Source organism: Populus alba, chromosome 18, assembly GCF_005239225.2.
Source record: "Populus alba chromosome 18, ASM523922v2, whole genome shotgun sequence".
Lineage (NCBI taxonomy): Eukaryota > Viridiplantae > Streptophyta > Magnoliopsida > Malpighiales > Salicaceae > Populus > Populus alba.
In genome coordinates, this window is record NC_133301.1 from 14,549,740 (window position 1) to 14,573,242 (window position 23,503).

A 23,503-nucleotide genomic window follows, 5' to 3' on the forward strand; every position below is an offset into this window, starting at 1 on the left:
GTTTTTCCTAGTTGACTTTCTACTTTGTAAAGTCGGTTTCTAGCTAGTCTTGTAAATCTACAAGGAAGCAAGCAACAGTTTTTTTATTTATTTATTTCTTTATGATTGTTGTTTTCTTGTATTATTTTCATCCACCTTACAGAATAAAAGAAAATATTTAAACGGGGGAGAATCTTCCATTTCAACTCCTAGCAATAAAATAAACTTCTTTCCCTACCTTTCACAGATTACATCATCATAGGTTGGTGGGAGTTGTACTCTTACAAAATAAACATTCTAAGGATTTTTTTTATTTTTTTTTTCTGAAAGAGAGTATAATAATATCACTTGAACTATAAATCATTAAGAAAGTCTTAAAGATTGGCTAAGCACCCAAAGGGCATACTTTTCCACAAACACAAGGTTATTTAGCAACTTGTAGGCTATTCAACAAGGTATGGAACACGATATTTTCTTTGTTATGCAGCTTGATTTCTTGTATATTTTTCAGGGGACTTGTCAGTCATAGCTGAAAAACTATCAAGCCTTTACACTAGATTTCTCAAGTACTCAAACGTCAATAAGAGGAAAATTTCCATTCATAGATTTTCCTTTAATGAAAGGAGAAGTAATTGATGCTAAAATAGGTGTACAATTTAGTAAGAGATAATTTAGTGTAATTGAATGCAAGTCATCCTTGTCACAAAAATTACAGAACTAATATCAATTAGTCCTATCATCCCACGGGAGGCAGACGGAAACAATACATAATTCTCGTTAGGGTTTTTTTATGTTGATCATATTTGGTAAAATTTTGTGTTGTTTATGTTTTCTTCTACAGGAGGAGTTTGGTGAGGAATTGGCGAGCACAATGAAGTTTAGGATCTGATACTCTTGTATTTGCGCACTTCAACCTGTTCCAATGTCTCAGCAATTTCTTTCATGGATGGCCGGATTTTGGGCTCCACCTTAAGACATCTGATAGCAAGCCGAGCAACATGTGATGCTTCTTTGAGAGGATATTTCCCTTTCAACCGTGTGTCCATTATGCTTTTCAACTTTCTTTTGCTTGACAGAAATGGTATTACCCAGGACACCAGAAACTGTTGCTCATTCGGACGTCTCCTGTCGATTGCTCGCAAGCCTGTTAGCATCTCGACCAAAACAACTCCAAAACTGTACACATCACTCTTCGCATTACGATGTCCTAATCAATCAGAAAGACATTAATGTCAGCCTACAGTTACATGAACTCTGCACTATGGATTCATTAGGAAGAAGAAATTACCTGTGACATACACCTCAGGAGCAGCATAACCATATGTGCCCATTAAATGAGCTTCAGCCTGTGATTCATCAGCTAAAGGAACCAACGCCGCCAAGCCAAAGTCTGCTATCCTTGCATTATAGAACTGGAAGAAAACCAAAGCATAGAAGGAATGTGAATATTTATCCTTTAACATAATTCTTTGTCATGTGAGCTTAAAAAGAACACCTTAAGAGGTGACATAATCAAGTTATTATGAGAAGTTTACCTCATCAAGAAGTATGTTCGAGGACTTCAAATCTCTATGAAGTACCGATACCTCAGGACTGTGCATGTAAGTCAGGCCCTGAGCAACTCCTATAACAATCTTAAATCTTATGTCCCAAGTAAGTGGCTGGACTGAGGCCTCTGCACAGCAAGAAACAAGTGTCCTGAGAACATCTTATAAGCAAGAGGGCAAATGCTTGTGAATTTGGGTTCAGTTTTAAACTTCCGAAGACGACAAGATAATGATTGTTAGCTCTTACTTCCAAACAAATGGTAATTGAGGCTTCCATTGGGAAGGTACTCATAGACAAGGAGAGACTGTTTATTCTCGTAGCAATACCCCAACAGCTTTACAAGATTAGGATGAGAAAGTCTTCCCAAAAGGTTCACCTCTGCCTGCACCACATGTGAGCATCCAGTAAGAGCACAAGCAAAATATCAAAACTATGTTACAAGAATCAAAATGTAACCAGCAGCAAAGAAAAAGTTCATATGACTTTTAATCCATTTGTTGGGTATGCTCAAGTTTGGCCAGAGTTTCAAAGGCCAAATTTTGTAAGAGGGTTGGCTACTTGTAACTAGCCAAGGTCCCGAGTGCCTCCAAATCAAACCAAATAAGCTGAAGAACTAAAACATCTCAAGATTACATAGATTAACCACATAATGAAGTACATCGCGTTGTAAAGACAATCCAAAAGCACATACCTGCCACTGCTTAAATCCTTGCCTGCTTGCAGTACCCAACTTCTTTACAGCAATGGCTGACTTCTTTATCCCCTTTGATGGCACCATCTCCTTTTGCCAACCCTTGTATACTTTGCCAAAACCTCCCCTGCCCACCACCATATCTCTTCCAAAATTATTAGTTGCAGCTATCAATTGTACATATGAGAAAACTTTCAAGTTTCCCACAGCAATGTTACTGATTCCACCATTTTCAAAATCCTCATCACTACCGGCATCTAAATATCGGCTGTCCTCATGAATTCCATTGTTCTTGCCCCAAATACGAGTAAAACTCCCACTTACTTGAGACGCCCATGCTGTAATATTGCCGCTTCCAACACTCAGCCAGCTGTTATCTCCGAGAGAACTAGTATCACCTGACACAAAGACAGGAACTTTAAGCCAGAAACTGATGGTTTTGAAATTGACCATTAAGATATAACATGACAGACTGAAAGTTTTCGCTTACCTGCACTGAGATTATCTATGTTACTTGGTACTATGGGAAGTGAGTTTGGCTTCTGATCAGGTAAAGAGCTCCAGCAAATCCCCATCACACAGTCCTAAATGCTTCTCTTTCTTTTTGCAGTGTGGAACCAATGGTGATTTTTTTATTTAAATTGAAATTTAACTCTTGAATTTCTTAAATCAACTCGTCAGTCATGTCTTAAATCAACTCGTTTTCCAAGCTTAATATAATTTAATAATTATATTGTCAGCCGGCTAGGTTGGCACAAGGAAATTTTGCAGCTAACATACTTGTACAAACACGGTTTACCAAACTCAAAATTTAGTCAGAAGTTTACAGGAACTGCACTCTATCTTTTCTTGTTTTTCTTTGTATGTGAAGGTGACTTTGAAGTCATTGTTGGTGTGTGTGAATTCATTAGTTTTCAAAGATAGCGGCACTTGGGTTCCTTGCAGCTTCACTGTTGCTTTTCGAAATTTCTGAGAAAGGATCAAGGTCGCCCTCCTGCCTGCCTAAAAGAACACTACTACTAGAAAGGAAGAAGAAAGGTAAAGGAATTGAAAACGCCCGTTTTGGAAGCAATTCAGAGCACAATAATTGAACGTTCATCACCTTTGAATGTTCCTTGAAGCACATATTACTCAATTCTTGTTTTTCTTTGTATGTGAAGGTGACTTTGAAGTCATTGTTGGTGTGTGTGAATTCATTAGTTTTCAAAGATAGCGGCACTTGGGTTCCTTGCAGCTTCACTGTTGCTTTTCGAAATTTCTGAGAAAGGATCATGGTCGCCCTCCTGCCTGCCTAAAAGAACACTACTACTAGAAAGGAAGAAGAAAGGTAAAGGAATTGAAAACGCCTGTTTTGGAAGCAACTCAGAGCACAATAATTGAACGTTCATCACCTTTGAATGTTCCTTGAAGCACATATTACATCATTAGAGCATGGTGACTTTAGGTCACTCAAATATTACACCATTGTTTTAATTCCCATTTGCGATTGACATTAGAACACAAATGCATAACTTGTCACATAAATGTGAATCTAGTTCAGAGTTTGTGGTTAGACAATAAGGGCATCGATGGACACGAGTTCCCTGGCATCAGAATTATCTTGCTTAAACGGACAGCTGATATGGTTGGACTTGAGCATCCTGTTTTCAAAGACAAGTTTGATTTGGAATCAAGCCAGCAGGACGGTGCTTATGCTCAGGTAGCTTTAAGTTGATGGGCTACAATCTGTTCCGATGTCTCAGCGATTTCTTTCATGGATGGCCGGAACTTGGGTTCAAGTTGAAGACACCTAATAGCAAACTGGGCTATTAGTGAAGCTTCTTTGATGGGATATTTCCCCTCTAACCGAGTGTCCATTGTTTTTTTTTTCAGCTTTCTTTTGTTTGATAGAAATGGAATGACCCAGTTCACCACTACATCTTTGCCATTTGGACGTTTCGTATCAATCGCCCGTGAACCTGTTAGCATCTCAACCAGAACAACTCCAAAACTAAAGACATCACTCTTTGCGTAAAATCTTCCTCATCAATCAGCAACAAAATAATGTCACTTAGCATATCACACGGACTCTGAACTGAAAGACTTTGAGAACAAGAAATATTACCTGCCCTCATGATCTCAGGAGCAGCATAACCATACGTGCCCATCACGAGTTTCGACACGGGAATCATCAGGTGAAAGAACTGATGCCAAGCCAAAATCTGATATCTTTGCATTATAGAACTGGAGTAAAACCAAAACATAGAAGTAACATCAGTATTATGGATCCTCTGACAATTTTCTGAAAGAGAAATTAAATTTTTGGTCACATATATATCAACTAGGCTTCCTGCTCTTCGATGTGAGTGGAAGACTGGATGGGTTGAACCCAGTTCTTTAAAATTTTCATAGGTAGCAATTCACAGATAAACTGAATTATACCTTATCAAGAAGTATATTTGAAGATCTTAGATCTCTGTGAATTACCAACACCTCTGGAGAGTGCAAGTAAGCCAGGCCTTGAGTGATTCCCACAGCAACCTTTAACCTTATGTCCCATGGAAGAGGCTGAATTGAGCCCTCTGCACCGGAAGAAACATATGTACAAAGACTTGAACCAATTCTTATTGCAACAAACAAAATTATAGATGTGCAGAAATTCTCATGCATTTGGATGCTATGTTAAACTTTCAAACAGAAAATAATTCAATGAGTTGCAATCTTATAGTTCCAGATAGACGGTAAATAAGGATTATTAGCTCTTGCTTCCAAATAGATGGTAATTTAAGCAATCATTTTGCATAAACTCATAGACAAGGGGAACCTCTTTCTCATGACAGTATCCCAACAGCTTAACAAGGTTAGGATGGGAAAGCTTTCCCAGAATATTCACCTCTGCCTGCACCAGGATGTGAACAACCCATTAAGCATGTAATTCTTACAAAACAACTTACTATTAAATAAAATCACAACCAAGATTTAAGAAACTGTTAAAATAGAACACTTCTCTCTGTCTGGTGTGTGTGTTATTTATATAGAGAGAGAGCCCTGATTCTATAGGTCAAGAATATCAAGAAATCTAAATTATTCTACCACGATCAAAATATAAGAAAACTGGAAGAACTAAGTAGCTAGATGATCCTTGCTTCGTTGACCCTTTCCTTCTGATGTGGATGAAGTATGAATTTCTCCCCTTCAATGAGTTCGTATAAGTTTGGCCAATTGTCAATTTTTCTAAGCTACCAACATCGACCATCTTTCTTAAAACCCTCTCCTTGTTGCACCTTATTATGCCTTTAAAATTAAGAACAGAAGAGCTAAAAACAATATCTCCACAAGCTACCAATAATTTCACCTCATATCACCAAACAATGAATAAAGTATGCCTAAGAACTGAAAAACTCAGGATTACAAAATAATTGTTGTATAATGAATTAGTGCAATACTTTTCAAAGACAATTCAAAATCAAATTTCCGCCACTGCTTACCTCCTTGCTAGCTACCTGCACTCAATTTCTTGATAACAATGACTGACTTCTTTATCCCTATTAATGGTATTTTCTTCTTTTGCCAACCCTCGTGTACAAAGCTGAAAACTCCCCTAGCCACCATCATGTCCCTTCTAAGATTATTAGTGGCAGCGTCTAATTGTGCGTATGAGAAAACTCTCAGGTTTGTGCCAGCAATATTAACATCTCCTTTTAAAAAATCCTTATCGTAGTTTGCATCTGAGCACTCGGTTTTCTCAGTGGCATTATTCTTACCCCAGATACTTGTAAAATTGCCACTTACTTGAGATGCTCATGTTGTAACACAAGTACTTGCAGCAGTGAGCCAGCTGTTGGCACTGACAAAAGATGCATCACCTGCTTCAGAGACAACTTCAAGCTAAAAACTGCAGAATTCGGAGCTGAAAATGAGGAAATATTTTTTTAAGAAAAAAGGAATATTTTTGTTATACCTGCACTGATATCAATAAAGCTTGGTACAGGGTCTGACTTTGGCTTGTCGGGTTGAGAGCAAATACCCATCAAATGGCTTTATGTGCTCCTGTCTTTAAAGGAAATTTTATTGCAGAGACTAGGCCTACGTAGAACACAAACAACGAAATCTATTGGTGCTGCAGATCCTACTAGTTTGCGCACTGTCTCGGATAACATGATTAGTCTGCTCTGCACAGACTCTTCAAATAGGGTTTGGCGCAACCTTCAATGCTCCTGTTTATGATTTCCGTGCAAGGATCATAAAGGAAAATAAGATTTGCTTTTTTTCAGGTTTCATTGCAACTCCACTGTGCTTCCATGAACGGGGAACAATGTCAGATGCTTAGATCAAGACTGGATGGGAAAAGAGGAGTTTTTCCCACCAAGTCATGTGACTGAAAATCCACAGCATGTAAGATCATGTGATCCACAAGTGCAATGAGATTTGCACATTTGCATCACTGACAACCAATGTGGTTAGCGTTTCTCTTATCAGAATACAATGTCACCCTAATTATTCCAATTTACTTGAATTCTGGGATATTCATCTGTGGTACAGAGGGTTACAAGAAAACAGCACAGCATTAGTACAGCCAGAGTCTGTTGTCTACCAACTTACAAGAAACGGTGATAACAAAGTTGAGTAAATCACCACTAATCCCTTTTTCAAATAAAGCATAAACAGGCTTCCAATAATTACAGATTTTCCTAAAAATGGTCGAATCAATACAAGTTCAGCAGTGCAACGACAAAAATAACTGTATGACATTGCTAAGGAAAATTGAATTAATGAAGAAGAATACTAAAACACTAAAAACCATTGTGATAACCAGAATAAATTTTAGGCTATCCCAATCTCATATGGATGGCATCAATCTGTTCAAGTGTCTCAGAAATTTCTGTCATTGATGGCCGGAAGCGGGACTCCTGTTGAAGACATTTAATAGCAAGGTGAGCTATTTGGGAAGCCTCTTTGGGAGGATATCTACCTCTCAACCGGGTGTCCATTATTTTTTTCAACTTTCTTCTGTTTGTCAGATAAGGTTTAACCCAGTCAACAAGTATCTGTTTCCCACTGGGACGTTTCTTGTCGATTGCACGTAAACCAGTTAGCATCTCAACAACAACAACTCCAAACCCGTATACATCACTCTTCACATGCAAATGTCCTAACCAACCAGCAGACCATCAGTTAGAGCATGAAATTAAGGTCATGACATAAGTTTTTAAATCAGTTGTCATCAAAGAGGTTGAAAACAAACTTAAACAACCAACACCAATGTCAGAGAAATTCAATTTCAGAAGGAATAATAAGTACCTGTTGCAAGATATTCCGGATCAATGTAACCCATCGTGCCTGCAATTCTTGTACTGACATGTGAATCAATCAAGGGACCCCAAAATGACAAGCCAAAGTCTGATAGCTTCGCGTTATAGAACTAAAATAAAAGGAGAATTTGGAAGGAAATAAGTCCTCTTGAATAATAAAACAAACACTTTCGGAAAGATAACACTTTTTTTGCATTCTCTAATAACTATTTTTTATGAACCGGAAATAACTCATGGCAGGAGGAAAAGGAATGTTCAGGTGGGTACAAGACTCTACATAAAAATTATCATACCACAATGGCAAGAAATTGGTCCAATCATTGGTGGAGTCATGAAATAGCATACATAATTTGTTAGAAAATTATATAAATTATATGTTGGAGCCTCACTTAATAGCTTATATTTTTAGGTGAGATAGTTATTTGATATGGTATCAGAGCCTTATTGACCAGGCAGTCATGAGTTTAAATTTCACCATCATCATTTTATTTGATAAAAATTAAGCACAAGGTAGTGTGGATCCATGCAAATTTCAAATCCAAAAGCCTTTTACTGAAGAAGGTGTGTTATAAAGTTATATAAAACTATTCTTGAGACCTCATCTAATAGCTTAATCTATTTGGTGAAGTGGTTCTTTAACATGATATCAGAACCTTCTTGACCCAGCAGTCACGAGTTTGAATCTCACCACCCCCATTCTGTTTGATAAAAATTAAACACAAAATAATATAGTCATATATAAATCATATCTTGAAATCTCATCTAATAGCTTAAATTTTTAAGTTGAGACAATTCTTTGATATAATTTCTATATTTATGAGTTACAATCTACAAGCTTCATAGAAAACTTGCCTCATCAAGTAGTATATTTGAGGACTTGAAATCTCGGTAAATTATTGGTTTTTCCAATGTGTGCAAGTAAGCCAAACCACGAGCAATATTTATAGCAATCTTGAGCCTAATGTCCCATGAAAGTGGTGGAACTGAGCGCTCTTAAAACACAGAAAACATGTAGAGAATTAAGGAAATGAATATTTAGATGCAGAAGTGTAGTTTCTGCAAAAATGCTAAAATTTACAAGCGGTCGTAAATGTATCTTACTTCCAAAGAGATGGTAATTTAAGCTTCCCTTTTTCATGAATTCATAGACAAGGATGCGCTCTCCACTTTCCGAACAATATCCCAATAGCTTTACTAGGTTTGGGTGAGAATGTGTTCCTAAGAAATACACCTCAGCCTGCACCAACACATGGACAAATGATTAAGCAAACAACTTATACTGCTTAAAACAAAGAACTTGCTCCCGAAAGAGCACATGCATTTGGGTTTGTGAGGGAAAGACAGAAGGGGAATGAGAGAGCCAGAAAGAAATAGAAAACGGTCACAATTCCAAAGGTACATGATATCAATAACTCAGAACTCCCTTAACCACCTCAATAGATAACTTCAATTAATGTATGAAATCACAAATACCATGGATTTTCTGTTCACTTGTGAAGATGTCAGACAGAATTTTTAGAAATATAACTTGAATTAGACCCTAGTCATTTTACACATTCACATGGGATAAATATTAAAATGATCTATAAACTATCATTCCTCTTCCAAAAGACATATTGGAAGGTTCAGCAAAGAAAGAATATAATGGAGCCTATCTTTAAGCACAACATAGAACAGAATGACTGTATGACAGAGAGTACATACAAAATTTGGAAATCCACATACCTTCCACTCTTTTAATCCTTGCATGCTGGAAGAATCCAATTTCTTGACAGCAACGGCCGTCTTCTTTATGCCCCTTGGAGGCAACTTCTCCTTAAGCCAACCCTTATAAACATCGCCAAAACCTCCTTTTCCCAACACCATATCAGATCTAAAATTATATGTTGCAGCCCTCAGTTGCGCCAATGTGAATACTGTCACGCTTGAGTTGGTAGCATTTTGCCCGTTTGCTAAGGCCCCATCACCACTTCCAGTTGCATCTGAGAATTGGCTGCTCTCAGGGACATTTTTACCCCAAATAGTTGTGAAGCTGCTACTTGGAAGAGACATCCATGTTGTAATGCTAATGCTTGCTATAGAGAACCAGCCGTTGCCAAAGTCATCGCTACCTACAAAACATGTACGACCATTGCATAAGCATGCAAAACTCAAATAATCAGAGAATGAAATCACAAACAGAAATTGGAACCAATATTTTCCAAAAATTAAAAAATCTGCGCCCAACTAATGGAATTTTTTTTTTTTTTGAATAACTAGTATTTTATCCCATTAGAAATATTGTTAATTCCATTAGATTCAGTGAATATATCCTGCGATTACAGTTAGCAACGCATTGAAGAATCGAAAACACAATGAGCAACCTTGTAAAACGTTGCTAAAGGCAAAAGGATGCCATCTTTGCATTGCTTCAAGGATTGGAGAGCCAATTAGCAACGCCAAAAGGCATTCACATCAATAGAAGGGTAGAGGGGCACCAACAAAAACGACTCAATCACAGCCACAGAGGACATGTAGTAAAAAATATCCAAACAAGTCGAATGACAGAAGTGTAAGACCAAAACCAAAACAAACCCAATTTGAAACATCCAATGAATAGTAAAATTAATGTAAAGAGATGTTGAAAATGATTGCGGTGGTACCTGCACTGACATGGTCGGCGGTGCTTGGTGTTGGGTCTTGATCTTGTGTTGTAGCTGGCTTGTGAGCTGAACAGCTACAACAGATCCCCATTAATTAACAGCTGCTGCAATCTGTGTGTCACTCTTCCCTTCTTGTCGTAATGACCACTGATTTTTCCTGCAGTTCATGAAAGAGAGGGAGAGGAACAGAAAGTGACCATGCCAAGGGAACAGACATCTTTTTTGACGTTGACTTTGAACATGAGGTAGAGTTTGAATATCATTAGGTGGCAGTGCTTCTCATTTACTTCTAAAAAATATAAAGGCTGATAGTATATTACAGTATTTCATCCTTCTAGTTTTTATGTTTTCTCAATATGGTCCCTTGACTATTTTATTAATAAGTTTTTAGTTATATTTTAATGGATTAAGAGTCTATTTGTTTTTGCATTTTAAAAGTGCTTTAAAAATTTTTATTTTTATTTTTATTCACTTAAATTTGTTTTTAGTATTTTAAAATCATGTTGATATAAAAAAAATTAAAAATTAAAAAAATATTATTTCGATGCATCTTCTAGTAAAATATACTTAGAAAAATAATCATTATCACAATATCAAACAAGCTCTAAGTTATGGATAATTTTAAGATAACAAATATAATAATAAGTTAAGAAACGGATTTTCATATATTTCCCGATAGATTTAATTCTTTGTTAATTTTCATTTATATAATGGTTTACTTGTTTAGTATGCTAAAAAATCAAATAGTCTGGAGTGGGAATAGTGTTATTAACCCTAGCTAGTCCAACCAATACAAAACTTGACTCAAGTTAAGTTTCGTATCAAACCGAATAAAAATTGATTTATTTAAATCCTAGGAAGTTAAATTACAACCCAATCAGCCTACTCAAAATCTCAATAAAATTGATTTGATTTTTTTTAATCTAACATAATATTCTCTAAAAAAAAATTATATATAAAACTCTTATAACAATATTATTCTAATTCATAATCGAGATTTTAAAGTAGATCAATGGGTTTGGCAGAATTTTATAAATATAGTGCGAACTTGCTTATATGCACCGGCATATAGTCTTTGGATTGAAGGAACTATTACTTGCATTTATTCTTAAATCATCATTGATATGAGGCTTATCATCACCAGATAAAACACATTGATATGAGCTATCATGCAATTGATTAAATCACCATTGATGGTGTAGTTTCAACTCAGGAAGTGGCTATTGCACAGATTACAGCTTCTAGGTTCAATAGATCATTTATTTTTGAATGGCGTGTATGATTTACTCTGATAATCATTAATGATTTTTTTTATTGTAATTTAATTTATGATTTTTCTAATAATACGATAGCGTTGTCTTTAAAGTTTTGATATACCTTCAACATTATGTAAGCACTTATTCTATTTAGCAAAAGTTTTTTTTTTTTTTTACCTGTATTTTTTGTCAAAAAAAAAAATCAAACTAATTTTCAAAAATCCATCTATTACTTCAATAGTATGGTGAATTAACGGCTATAACTTCAAAAGTATGGTGTGTATGAAGGTTCTTCGTGTCACTGTAACTACAAGTAGGTCTAATCACTGGAACCGAGTCGCAGCATTCATAATATAACATCTGCCATTCATCTCCTAAAATGGCTACGGAAAGGTAGATACAGATACAGGATCATTTTAAAAAAAAAAAAAAAACAGAGGGTTTCAGGGATAATGTTATCTGATTAAGTTGCATAGAACCCTATCTCGTCCAGGACTATATTTGAGGACTTGAAGTCTCTGTATGTTGTTGGCTATTCCAATGTGTGCAAGTAAGCCAGGCCTGTAGCAGTATCCTTCACAATCTTCATCCTCATATCCCACGGAAGTGGTGGAACTGGCCGCTCTTCAAACATGGCAACAAAGAAGAAAGTGAAGATCTAACCGCAGAAAATACAGAATGGGAGAAAGAAAAGTTACGTCGGGACGCCAAATTGCCTATTTGTTTGTGCGGCCTAAATCCACTTTTCCAATAACGCATAAACAGGCTTCCAATGATTACAGATTCTTTGCTAAAAATACTCAAATCAATACAAGTCCAGCAGTGCAATGACAGAAATGACTGTATCACATTGCCAAGGAAAATTGAACCAGTGCATGAATCAAACAAATGATAAGCGTACACTGTAAGATGGCCAAACACGCCCAACTCTTTCTGCTACAGCTAGTCACATAAACTCAGAGCACTTCATGGTAGCTAATTATGTATTCTCGTGTAAGTTATATGAAGAAAGTACACCAGAGATCTCTCATCTGTGATGACAACTAATGAATAAGAGTACTAAAACACTACAAACCACTACGATAACCAGAATGAATTTTAGGCTAACCCAATCTCATATGGATGGCATCAATCTGTTCGAGTGTCTCAGCAATTTCTGCCATTGATGGCCGGAAGCGGGGATTGTGTTGAAGACATTTAATAGCAAGGTGAGCTATTTGGTAAGCCTCTTTGGGAGGAAATTTCCCTTTCAACCGGGAGTCCATTAGATTTTTCAACTTGCTTCTGTTTGTCAGATAAGGTTTAGCCCAGTCAACAAGTATCTGTTTCCCACTTGGACGTTTCATGTCGATTGCACGTAAACCAGTTAGCATCTCAACCATAACAACTCCAAACCCGTACACATCACTCTTCACATGCAAATGTCCTAACCAACCAGCACAACATCAATTATGAAAGTGTTTGAATTAAAAACAGTGAAACAGCAAACAAGATTTCCAGAATTTAATCTGAACAGTAGCTGTTGTTTACTGTTTTATTAGCAAGAAATCTGACGAAAGTAATTCTTGTAGTTGCTGGAGTTTGGGATGATAGAAGTGTGTATGAAGTAACAAGAGAATAGAAGAAAGAAAATATTAATGCTGCAGAACTTTATTAAGAATGAATAGAAATAGAATTGCTTAATGTTGACAGCAATCTAGTACATATTTATAGAATCAAATAACAACTGAAATAGCTAAAATAAAGCCATGATCTGTTAACAAACTAACAGATTTAACAACTTCCTAAAGACTAGGACAAGCTATTATTATTGCAGGAAAATATAAACTGAAAAACAGAATCGTTGACTGCAGCTTCTTGAAGCAAACTTCAACACTCCTCCTTGCTTTAAGAAATGCAAACTCCTAACATTTTCCTTAGATACTCAAACCTACTTACTGGAAGTGGTTTTGTAAATAAGTCAGCAAGTTGATCTTCAGACTTGCAATAAATTAACTTAATATCACCATTTTTCTGCACTTCCCGTAAAAAATAAAGCTTGATGTTGAAGTGCTTTGTCTTTCCATGAAATACTGGATTATGAGAGATTGCAATAGCAGCTTGATTGTCTACTGAAATCTCTGTTGGTTCTCTTTCCTCCATTGACAAATCACTTAAGATTTTTTTAAGCCATAGAGCCTGGTTTACAGCTGCTGTGGCTGCAATAAATTCTGCTTCAGCTGTGGATTGTGCTACAATCTCCTGCTTCTTTGAACACCAAGAAAAAACTCCAGAACCGAGATTAAAACAGTATCCTGAAGTGCTTCTCATATCATCAAGGGAACCAGCCCAGTCACTATCTGAAAAACCATACAACTTGAAGCTTTGACACTTCTGAAATTTGACCCCGTAGCTGATAGTCCCTTTAACATACCTCAATATTCTCTTTGCTGCTCTTAAATGTAATTCACTAGCACCAAGCATAAAACGTGATAAGAGACTTACAGCAAATAGAATATCAGGCCTTGTTGTTGTAAGATACATTAAGCATCCAATCATGCTTCTAAAGTGTCCTTCATCAACTTTATCTGCCCCATCATTCTTGCTTAGCTTTTCCTTTTGGTTCATTGGTGTGCTGGTTGCTTTACATTCTTCCATTTGAAATTTCTTCAATATTTCCTTTGCATATTTCTTCTGGCAGATGAAGACTTCATTCTGACTTTGCTTGACCTCCATTCCAAGAAAATAAGTCATAAGACCAAGATCGGTCATTTCAAACACATTCATCATTTCTTGTTTGAATTCTTCAACCAGCAATTCATTACTACCTGTCACCAAAAGGTCATCAACATAAAGAGACATTATAAGAACATCATTGTCCTTCAGTTTGACATACAGAGTGGCCTCAGATAAGCTTTTTACAAAGCCTAAATTTAGCAAATGCTCATCAATCCGGCTGTACCAAGCTCTAGGAGCTTGCTTCAGCCCATAGAGAGCTTTTTGCAAAAGGTAGACCTTATCCTCTGCTCCTTGAATCACAAATCCATCCGGCTGCTCCACATATATTTCTTCTTGTAAAACTCCATTTAAGAAGGCTGATTTTACATCTAACTGAAACACTTTCCAGCCCTTTTGTGCTGAGATTGCTAGCAGCAATCTGATTGTGTCCAGTCTAGCAACAGGTGCAAATGTGTCAGAATAATCAACACCAAAAATCTGAGCATACCCTTTAACAACAAGCCTGGGCCTTGTGTTTGTTGATGGAGTTATCTGCATTCAGCTTTGTTCGATATATCCACTTCACTCCAATAACTTTTCTGCCTTCAGGTTTGTCAACTAATGTCCAGGTATTGTTTTTCTGAATCATTGACAATTCCTCCTCCATGGCCTTCTTCCATTTGCTGTCTTTAAGTGCCTCTTCATATCCAGCAGGTTCATAAAATGCAATGTTGCATCTTTGATAGATGTCTGATAGCAGCCTTGTGCCTCTAACTGGAGGATCATCTTCAAGTTCATTCTGCCATTGAGGAGCTATTTGATCTTCAGAAGGAGTGCTTTGCTGAAGATTCTTCCAGTCCCATTGCTCATCTTCATTGAAGTGAACATCCCTTGTAATTGATATCTTCTTTGTTTGTGGATGATACACTTTGTATGCTTTGGAGACTAAGCTGTATCCCACAAATATGCCTGGAAGTGCTTTCTTATCAAGCTTGTCACGCTTGACCTGAGGAATATGGACAAAACACACACTGCCAAATACTTTAAGAAAGTTCAGTGAAGGTTTATATCCATACCAGACTTCAAATGGTGTTCTTTCATTCAAAAACTTGGCTGGAAGTCTGTTTTGAAGAAAGACTGCTGTATTTGCTGCCTCTGCCCAGAATTCTTTCGGCAACTCCTTGTCATGCAACATACACCTAGCCATCTCCATCACATATCTATTTCTCCTTTCACTAACCCCATTTTGCTCTGGAGTGTAGGGAGCAGTGAGCTGATGTACAATTCCAGCTTCTTCACAGAATAGATTAAATGTTGCTGAAGTATACTCCTTCCCATTATCTGATCTTATACTTTGAATCTTGCAGCCACTCTGATTTTCCACCATCTTCTTGAATTTCCAGAAAACTCCAGCAACCTCTGACTTGAACTTTAAGAAGAAAATCCAGCACATCCTTGAAAAATCATCAATGAACACAATGTGGTAGAGACTACCTTTCAGTGATGGTGTTCTTTGAGGTCCTGCTACATCTGTATGAATGAGTTGCAGCTTTTGAGATGCCTTCCAAGAAGATTTAGGAAAAGGCAGCCTCCTTTGTTTGCCAAATTGACAAGCATGACAATTCAGCATTTGATCAGAAAGAGCAGGTAATCCTCTTATCACTTCATTCTTCTTCATTGTCAGCATTCGCTGGAGATGACAATGCCCAAGTCTCTTGTGCCAAGTTTCAGTAATGCTTGTATTTGTGGAATAGGCTGTATGCTCTTCCTCGGTTGGAAAAAATGAAAAGCTTTTCCCTTTCATTTTGACTTGTAAAATTTTCTGGCCAGCAGCATCATATATGAGGCAGCAATGATGTTCAAATGTAACTTTGAATCCCTTTTCTATTAGCTGACCCACACTCAGCAAATTTTGATCAATATCAGGTACGTAAAGAACATCTGAAATAGATTTTGTACCTGAGTTTGTTGTAATTGAAATGGTTCCTTTTCCCTTTGCTGAAATATAGTCACCATTTCCTATTCGAACCTTTGTGATTTCAGTGGACTGCAAGTCTTTGAAAAGGGTTCTGTCATAAGTCATGTGGTTTGTACAACCACTGTCGATCAGCCAACATTCTGAGGAGCTCTTGGTTGAAAAACAGGTTGCCACAAAAAATCTGATCTTCATCATCATTCTCAGCAATTTGAGCATCTGCTTCCCTCACCTGAAATTTGTTCTTGCATATAACAGCCTCATGTCCAAGCTGATTGCACTTGTTACATTTTGCATCAGGCCTTTTCCAGCATTTGAATGGTGGATGACCTGTTCTTCCACAAAACTTACAAGGTGGATAGCCTCTATTTGAGTTTCTTCCTTTGCCTTGATTTCTGGTGCTAGCAGTGGCTTCATTGATTGAAGCCTGAAATTTCTTAATGAATTTCCTTTTGTCCTTGCCGTGGTCTTGATGCTTGGCTGGTAATGCTCCTTCAGTAATCTGATCTTGCCTCATAAGCCTCCTTTGCTCTTGAGCTTGTAAGGCATTCAATAATTCTGCCAAGGTGATCTTGCACAGATCCTTGGTATTCTCCAAGGTGGTTATGGATGCTTCATATTTCTCAGGTACAGTTACTAGGATTTTCTCTACAATTCTGAAGTCAGAGAAACTTGTACCTAGCAATCTTACCTTGTTGACAATTCCAAGCAATTTATCTGAGTACTCTTTTATGGACTCGGAATCCTTCATCCTCTGCAGTTCAAATTCTCTTATCAAGTTGAGACTTTGCATGCCACGAATTCTTTCATCTCCTGCGTATTCTTTCTTCAAGTAATCCCAAACATCCTTTGCTGATTGAAGTGACATAATTCTGGTGAAAATGGTTGTGGAAACAGCAGCAAATAGACATGCTTTTGCTTTTGATTTCCTTGTTTTTCTCTCTTTGTGGTTTTTGATCTGAGCAACTGTTGGATTATTAGGCAGAGGTTGCACTTCATAATCTTCCTCAACAGCTTCCCACAGATCCATAGCCTCCAGATAGGTCTCCATCTTTACTGCCCACAGTTGATAGTTTTCTCCATCAAAGATAGGAGAAGACATGTGAGAAAAACTTGTTCCAACCTCCATTACAGGTCCCTTCAAGAAGATAGCTCTGATACCAAATGAAAGTGTTTGAATTAAAAACAGTGAAACAGCAAACAAGATTTCCAGAATTTAATCTGAACAGTAGCTGTTGTTTACTGTTTTATTAGCAAGAAATCTGACGAAAGTAATTCTTGTAGTTGCTGGAGTTTGGGATGATAGAAGTGTGTATGAAGTAACAAGAGAATAGAAGAAAGAAAATATTAATGCTGCAGAACTTTATTAAGAATGAATAGAAATAGAATTGCTTAATGTTGACAGCAATCTAGTACATATTTATAGAATCAAATAACAACTGAAATAGCTAAAATAAAGCCATGATCTGTTAACAAACTAACAGATTTAACAACTTCCTAAAGACTAGGACAAGCTATTATTATTGCAGGAAAATATAAACTGAAAAACAGAATCGTTGACTGCAGCTTCTTGAAGCAAACTTCAACAAATTAGAGCATGAAATTAAGGTCATGAATTTTTTTTAAAATCAGTTGTGATCAAAGAGACTCGAAACAAACTTAAATATCCAACACCAATGTCAGAGAAATTAGATTTCAGAAGGAATAATAAGTACCTGTTGCAAGATATTCCAGATCAATGTAACCTATCGTGCCTGCGATTCCTGTACTGACATGTGAATCAATCAAGGGACCCCAAAATGACAAGCCAAAGTCTGATAGCTTCGCGTTATAGAACTAAAATAAAAAGAGAAGTTGGAAGGAAATAAGTCTGTCTTGAATACTTCAACAAACACTTACTGAAAGACAACACTTTTGTTGCATTCTCCCGTAACTATGTTTGGTGGACTGGAAAGAACTCATGGCAGGAGGGAAAGGAATGTTCAGATGGGTACAAGACTATAGATAAAAATTCCCATACCACAAAGGAAAGAAATTGGTCCAATCATTGGTGGAGTCATGGAATACCAACCATAATTTATATGCTTATGGGTTACAATCTACAAGCTTCATAGAAACTTGCCTCGTCAAGTAGTATATTCGATGACTTGAAATCTCGGTAAATTATTGGCTCTTCCAATGTGTGCAAGTAAGCCAGACCACGAGCAGTATCTATAGCAATCTTGAGCCTAATGTCCCATGAAAGTGGTGGAAATGAGCGCTCTGAAAACATGGAAAACATGTAGGGAATGAACGATATGAACATTTGGATGCATAAGTGTAGGCTCTACTAAATGCAAAAATTTACAAGCAGTAGTAATGTCTCTTACTTCCAAAGAGATGGTAATTTAAGCTTCCCTTTTTCATGAACTCATAGACAAGGATGCGGTCTCCACATTCCGAACAAAATCCCAATAGTTTTACCAGGTTCGGGTGAGAATGTTTTTCGGAGAAATACACCTCGGCCTGCACCAATACATGGACAAATGATTAAACTAACAACTTTTACTACCTCAAACAAAGAACTAGCTCCCAGAAAGAGCACGTGCATTTGGTTTGTGAAAGAAAGACAGAAGATGGGGAACGAGAGAGAAATAGAATCACAATTCCAAAGGTACAAGATATCAATAACTCAGAACACCCTTAACCACCTCAATAGATAAATTCACTTAACATATGATATCTCAAATACCATGGATTTTCTGTTCACTTGTGAAGATGTCAGACAGAATTTTTAGAAATATAACTTGAGTTAGTTCCAAGTCATTTTACACATTCATAATGGATAAATACTAAAATGAGCTATAAATTAACATTCCTCTTCCAAAAGAGATCTTGTAAGGTTCAGCAAAGAAAGAATTTAAGGGAGCATATTTTTAAGCACAACAAAGAGCAGTATGATTGTATGACAGTAAATACAGAATTTGGAAATCCATATACCTTCCACTCATTTAATCCTTGCATGCTGAAGGTATCTAATTTCTTGACAGCAACGACGGTCTTCTTTATACCACTTGGAGGCAACTTCTCCTTAAGCCAACCCTTATAGACGTCACCAAAACCTCCTTTTCCCAGTAACATATCGGATCTAAAATTATATGTTGCAGCCCTCAATTGTGGCAACGTGAATACTCTCGCACTTGAGTTGGTAGCATTTTGCATATTTGCTAAAGTCCCATCACCACTTCCAGTTGCATCTGAGAATTGGCTGCTCTCAGGGACATTTTTATCCCAGATAAATGTGAAGCTGCTACTTGGTTGAGACATCCATGATGTAATGCTGGTGCTTACTCTAGAGAACCAGCTGTTTCCAAAGTCATCACTACCTGCAAATCATGTATGACCATTGCATAAGCATGAAAAACTCATATAATCAGAAAATGAAGTCAGAAATAGAAATTGGAAGCAATATTTTCCAAAAAAAAAATTTTTTTAAAGTGTAAAGCACAAACCAGTCCCCTATGATTTGACCATTTCTGCACCCAACTAATGGAGTTTTTCTCCTCTTTTTTTTTTGAGTAACTAGTATTTTATCCCATTAGAAAAATTGTTAATCCCATTAGATTCCATGAATATATCCTGAGAGTACAGCTAGCAAATTGAAGAGTCGAAAACACAATGAGCAACCCTATAAAACATTGCTACCGGAAAAAAGATGTCATCTTTGCATTGCTTCAAGGGTTGGAGAGACAATTAGAAACGCCAAAAAGCATTAACATAAATAAAAAGGTAGAGGGGCAGTGAACAACAAAGACCCAATCACAGTCACAAACATATAACAAGCAGAGGACATGTTGTGAAATAAGCCAAAAAAAGAGAGGATTCCATCCAACTAAGTCAAATTACAGAAGTGTAAGAGCAAAACCAAAAGAAACCCAATTTGAAACATTCAATAAATAGTTGAATTAATGTGAAGAGAAGTTGAAAATGATTGTGGTGGTACCTGCACTGACATGGTCGGCGGTGCTTGGTGTTGGGTCTTGATCTTGGGTTGTTGCTGGCTTCTGAGCTGAACAGCTACACCAAATCCCCATTAATTGACTGCCACTGTAATCTGTGGGTCACCCTTTCCTTCTTGTTGTAATGACCATTGTTTTTTTCCTGCTGTTCTTGAAAGAGCGGGAGAGAAACATAGTGTCATGGGAAGAGGATTTTTTAAAAAAACAAATAGCACTAAAAAAAAAAATAAAAAAAAAAAAAAAAAAAAAAAACATAATAGCACAGTTTTTTTTATAAAAAAAATAATGTTATTTAATAGCCACGTGTCATGGATATCGCAAATCGAAAACACAGCGATGTGTTACAAATTTAAATCTCCTTCACTGGTATTTTGATGGTTATCGCAATATTTTATTTAATATCATATTTTTCAAAAGCAACTTCTTCATATGTCAGCATTTTGAAACTCTTGCATCATCTTTCTGGTTATTTGCATTTTAAAAATATTTTATTTTGAAAAAATATTAAACTAATATTACTTTAATAATCTTAATGTGTTTATATTAAAATAAAAACTTATATAGTTTTTAAAAAAATATATTTTAAAAAATCAATTGCGTCACACTACTAAACAAGCAAAATAGTCAGAATTTTAAATTCTCTGTGTGCTTTTTACAGCGGGAAGAGCCATCTTTTTTTACGTTAACTTTGAACAAGGAAGAAGAGCTTGAGTGCTGGATGTATCGTACGGCAACAAGAGCTCCGTTCTCTTGAATTATATAAAAAAAGGTGAATAATATATTACTATATATTTTCATCTTCTCCTTGACTATTTTCTCAATAAGTTTTTAGTTGTATTTAATGAATTAAGTTATGGCTAATTTTAGAAGAATGAAAATCTTTAGTAAGCTAAGAAATGGATTTTCATAAATCTCAAACATATATATATATATATATATATATATATATATATATATTGAGATATATTTAACTCCTTGATTATTTTCATATATTTTCATTTATATAATGGTCTACTTGTTTAGCATGCTAACAATTAAGTAGTATGGAGTGAGATTAGGATTATTATACCTAAACTAATTTATTAAGTCAATATATTAACTTGTTAATTTAACTTGAGTTGAGTTTTAGACTGGATATAAAAGTTAATTTATAAAATTTAAATAATTTTATGAATTAATTTGCAATTCGATGGACTAGTTAAAATCAAATGAGATTTGATTTTAAAAAAAATTAAAAATATCTAGAAAAAGTTTATACTAATTTTTTTAAAAAAATCTTAAAATAATGTTATTTTTAAATTAATATAAAATGATTCAGATTTGAGTTAGGTGATGAGCATCCTATGATTTCATAATTATGAGTCGGACTTCCATGGATGCACTTAAATTCTTGGATTGAAGGGACTACTACTTACATGTATTCTTATATCATCACTAGAGAAGCACATTGATATGAGGTATTATTATATTGATTAAAAGCATTGATGGTGTAGTTTCAACTTTGGAAGTGGCTATTGCACATATTACAGCTTATAGGTTCAATAAATCATCTCCAAATGACAAGTTCAATCATTGTGTTGGCGTTTACGTTGAATCAAACTACTTTTGAATAAAAACTATACATGTTGTCTATGTTTCGCTATATGCTAAGCTTAATATGTTTTCTGTATAAAAAAATGTTAGTCTAGAAAAAATTCAAATCTCGAGCTATTAGTTAAAGTGGTAATTTAAATAATATAAAAAACTAATAATAATAATAAATCAACTAAAAAACATTAAAAAAAACTATACTTTAAGGATGGAATCGTTGAAAAAATTTATTGATAAAAAAAATCTATAAAAAAAAAAAACAAAAAAAAAAAGTAAGAAATTTGAGAGAAAAACACCGTAGGAGGATGATATTTAAAAAACAAATTGATCTCAAATAAACTAAATAGCAATTAAAAGAATAGATATAGAATTTAAAAGATTAAAACATCACAAAAGGTGAAACTGCAAAATATTTATAATTTGATAGATTGTTTATAGATTAAAAAAATGATAAAGGGTGATATTGAAAAAATTATAAAGTGTTAACCCAATAAAACCAAACCCAAAAAACAAGATAAAAAACAAGAAAACATAAGCTCAAGAAAAGAAATGAAAAACCAAGCACACTCGACTGAAATTTATAAACTTAGTTTAATCTCTAAAACCTACAACTTGTGAAATTATAGACTTCGATTCAATCAAGATACTTAACTCTCAAAAAACTTATTTTTGAAGGATGAAATCAAGGAAAAAATATTAATAAAAATACTTGCAAAACAAAAAACCAACAAAAAGAATGGAGATAAAATTTGATAGAAAAAAAATCCAATACGGATGAAATTTGAAAATAAAAATTAAAAATGATCCTAAAAAATTAAATTGCAATTAAAAAAATTAGGATGAAACTTGAAAGATTAAGAAATTATAGGAGATGAAATTGAAAATCATTTGTAACGTGATAAATTATTTATAGATTAAAAAAATAGTGTGGATAAAATAGAAAAAAAAAATTCGTAGAAGTCTAACATAATAGAATCAAACAAAAGAAATAACAAAAAAAAAACTCAAAAAATAAGATAAAAAAATAGGAGAACATCAGCTTAGAAAAGGGGGGGAACAGACCCAGTAAACCTCTTAAACATGATCTAATATCTATAAGTTATACTTTGTGAAATATTTGACCCCAATTCAATCAAGAAGGCTAATTCTAAACCAATTTAATTTTAAAGCATGAGATCAGTAAAAAAAATATTAATGAAAAAACCCGCAAAAACAACAAAAAGAATAAGAATAAAATTTGATAGAAAAAGCTCAAGGAGGATTCAATTTAATGAAAAAATTAAAAAAATAATCTCTACTAAAATAAACATCAATTAAAAAAATAAGAAAATAAATTTTATAGATTATGAAAATCACAGGGGTTAAAGTAAAAAAATATTTGTAAAACCTAAGCAAACCATTACAAGCATTTTAAACCTAATCAAATCTTAAAAACTTGCAGTTTGTGAAACCATGGGACCTGGATACAATTAAAAAGTTTATTATGAGCCAATTTAAAAATATCTATTTAAAAACTTGTCGAAACAAAAAAAAAAAATCAAAATCAAAAGAACGAGGATTAAATTTGAAATTAGAAAAAAAAAAGTGGAGAGTGAAATCATAAAACAAAATTAATTAAAAAAACATTCCAAATAAAAACTTGTTAATGCCTAAGAATCAGCAATCAAGGAAACAAGGATTAAATTTGATAGGAAAAAAAATCAAAGGAGTGTAAAATAAAAAAAAAATCAATTTAAAAAATGACTAAAAAAAATAGTAATAAAAATAATAAGGATGAAATTTGAATGATAAAAAAAAATTAATAAGAGTGAAAATGAAAAGGCATACCAAATCTGA

General features: G+C 35.0%; 4 protein-coding genes across 4 annotated transcripts; all 4 read right to left on the reverse strand.

Annotated features, from left to right (window-relative positions):
• Positions 1-555: 555 nt before the first annotated feature.
• LOC118039577 (probable serine/threonine-protein kinase PIX13) lies at positions 556-2,973 on the reverse strand. Its single transcript, XM_035046320.2, has 6 exons — positions 2,709-2,973; positions 2,219-2,616; positions 1,774-1,909; positions 1,515-1,654; positions 1,268-1,391; positions 556-1,186 (listed from the first exon to the last, which is right to left on the reverse strand). The coding sequence occupies exons 1-6, from the start codon at positions 2,791-2,793 to the stop codon at positions 858-860; spliced, it is 1,212 nt and encodes a 403-aa protein (XP_034902211.1). The 5' UTR covers positions 2,794-2,973; the 3' UTR covers positions 556-857.
• Positions 2,974-3,913: 940 nt separating this feature from the next.
• Positions 3,914-6,228, reverse strand: LOC118039585 (probable serine/threonine-protein kinase PIX13). The gene is made up of 6 exons (XM_035046329.1): positions 6,159-6,228; positions 6,019-6,092; positions 4,964-5,096; positions 4,640-4,779; positions 4,323-4,488; positions 3,914-4,239 (listed from the first exon to the last, which is right to left on the reverse strand). The coding sequence occupies exons 1-6, from the start codon at positions 6,226-6,228 to the stop codon at positions 3,914-3,916; spliced, it is 909 nt and encodes a 302-aa protein (XP_034902220.1).
• Positions 6,229-6,819: 591 nt separating this feature from the next.
• LOC118039579 (probable serine/threonine-protein kinase PIX13) lies at positions 6,820-10,409 on the reverse strand. The gene is made up of 6 exons (XM_035046325.2): positions 10,152-10,409; positions 9,235-9,620; positions 8,611-8,746; positions 8,362-8,501; positions 7,499-7,619; positions 6,820-7,349 (listed from the first exon to the last, which is right to left on the reverse strand). Exons 1-6 carry the CDS (start codon positions 10,240-10,242, stop codon positions 7,027-7,029), a joined length of 1,197 nt encoding a protein of 398 aa, XP_034902216.1. The 5' UTR covers positions 10,243-10,409; the 3' UTR covers positions 6,820-7,026.
• Positions 10,410-11,907: 1,498 nt separating this feature from the next.
• Positions 11,908-20,244, reverse strand: LOC118039580 (probable serine/threonine-protein kinase PIX13). The gene is made up of 5 exons (XM_073406237.1): positions 20,062-20,244; positions 19,059-19,444; positions 18,449-18,584; positions 17,795-18,341; positions 11,908-12,833 (listed from the first exon to the last, which is right to left on the reverse strand). The coding sequence occupies exons 1-4, from the start codon at positions 20,150-20,152 to the stop codon at positions 18,172-18,174; spliced, it is 783 nt and encodes a 260-aa protein (XP_073262338.1). The 5' UTR covers positions 20,153-20,244; the 3' UTR covers positions 11,908-12,833; positions 17,795-18,171.
• Between the last annotated feature and the right edge of the window lie 3,259 nt (positions 20,245-23,503).

Excerpts from the sequence above, each read along its gene's own strand:
- LOC118039577 (XM_035046320.2), bottom strand. The coding sequence starts at position 2,793 with ATGGGGATTTGCTGGAGCTCTTTACCTGATCAGAAGCCAAACTCACTT. Across the intron at positions 2,617-2,708 it reads CATAGATAATCTCAGTGCAG|GTGATACTAGTTCTCTCGGA; the intron begins GTAAGCGAAAAC and ends TCTTTGTGTCAG. Across the intron at positions 1,392-1,514 it reads CGAACATACTTCTTGATGAG|TTCTATAATGCAAGGATAGC; the intron begins GTAAACTTCTCA and ends GTTTTCTTCCAG.
- LOC118039585 (XM_035046329.1), bottom strand. The coding sequence starts at position 6,228 with ATGGGTATTTGCTCTCAACCCGACAAGCCAAAGTCAGACCCTGTACCA. Across the intron at positions 4,780-4,963 it reads AAATTACCATCTATTTGGAA|AGGGCTCAATTCAGCCTCTT; the intron begins GCAAGAGCTAAT and ends CTTCCGGTGCAG. Across the intron at positions 4,240-4,322 it reads TCCTGAGATCATGAGGGCAG|GAAGATTTTACGCAAAGAGT; the intron begins GTAATATTTCTT and ends CTGATTGATGAG.
- LOC118039579 (XM_035046325.2), bottom strand. The coding sequence starts at position 10,242 with ATGGGGATCTGTTGTAGCTGTTCAGCTCACAAGCCAGCTACAACACAA. Across the intron at positions 8,747-9,234 it reads AAGGATTAAAAGAGTGGAAG|GCTGAGGTGTATTTCTTAGG; the intron begins GTATGTGGATTT and ends GTGTTGGTGCAG. Across the intron at positions 7,350-7,498 it reads TCCGGAATATCTTGCAACAG|GACATTTGCATGTGAAGAGT; the intron begins GTACTTATTATT and ends CTGGTTGGTTAG.
- LOC118039580 (XM_073406237.1), bottom strand. The coding sequence starts at position 20,152 with ATGGGGATTTGGTGTAGCTGTTCAGCTCAGAAGCCAGCAACAACCCAA. Across the intron at positions 19,445-20,061 it reads CGCCGACCATGTCAGTGCAG|GTAGTGATGACTTTGGAAAC; the intron begins GTACCACCACAA and ends CATGATTTGCAG. Across the intron at positions 18,342-18,448 it reads AAATTACCATCTCTTTGGAA|AGCGCTCATTTCCACCACTT; the intron begins GTAAGAGACATT and ends CCATGTTTTCAG.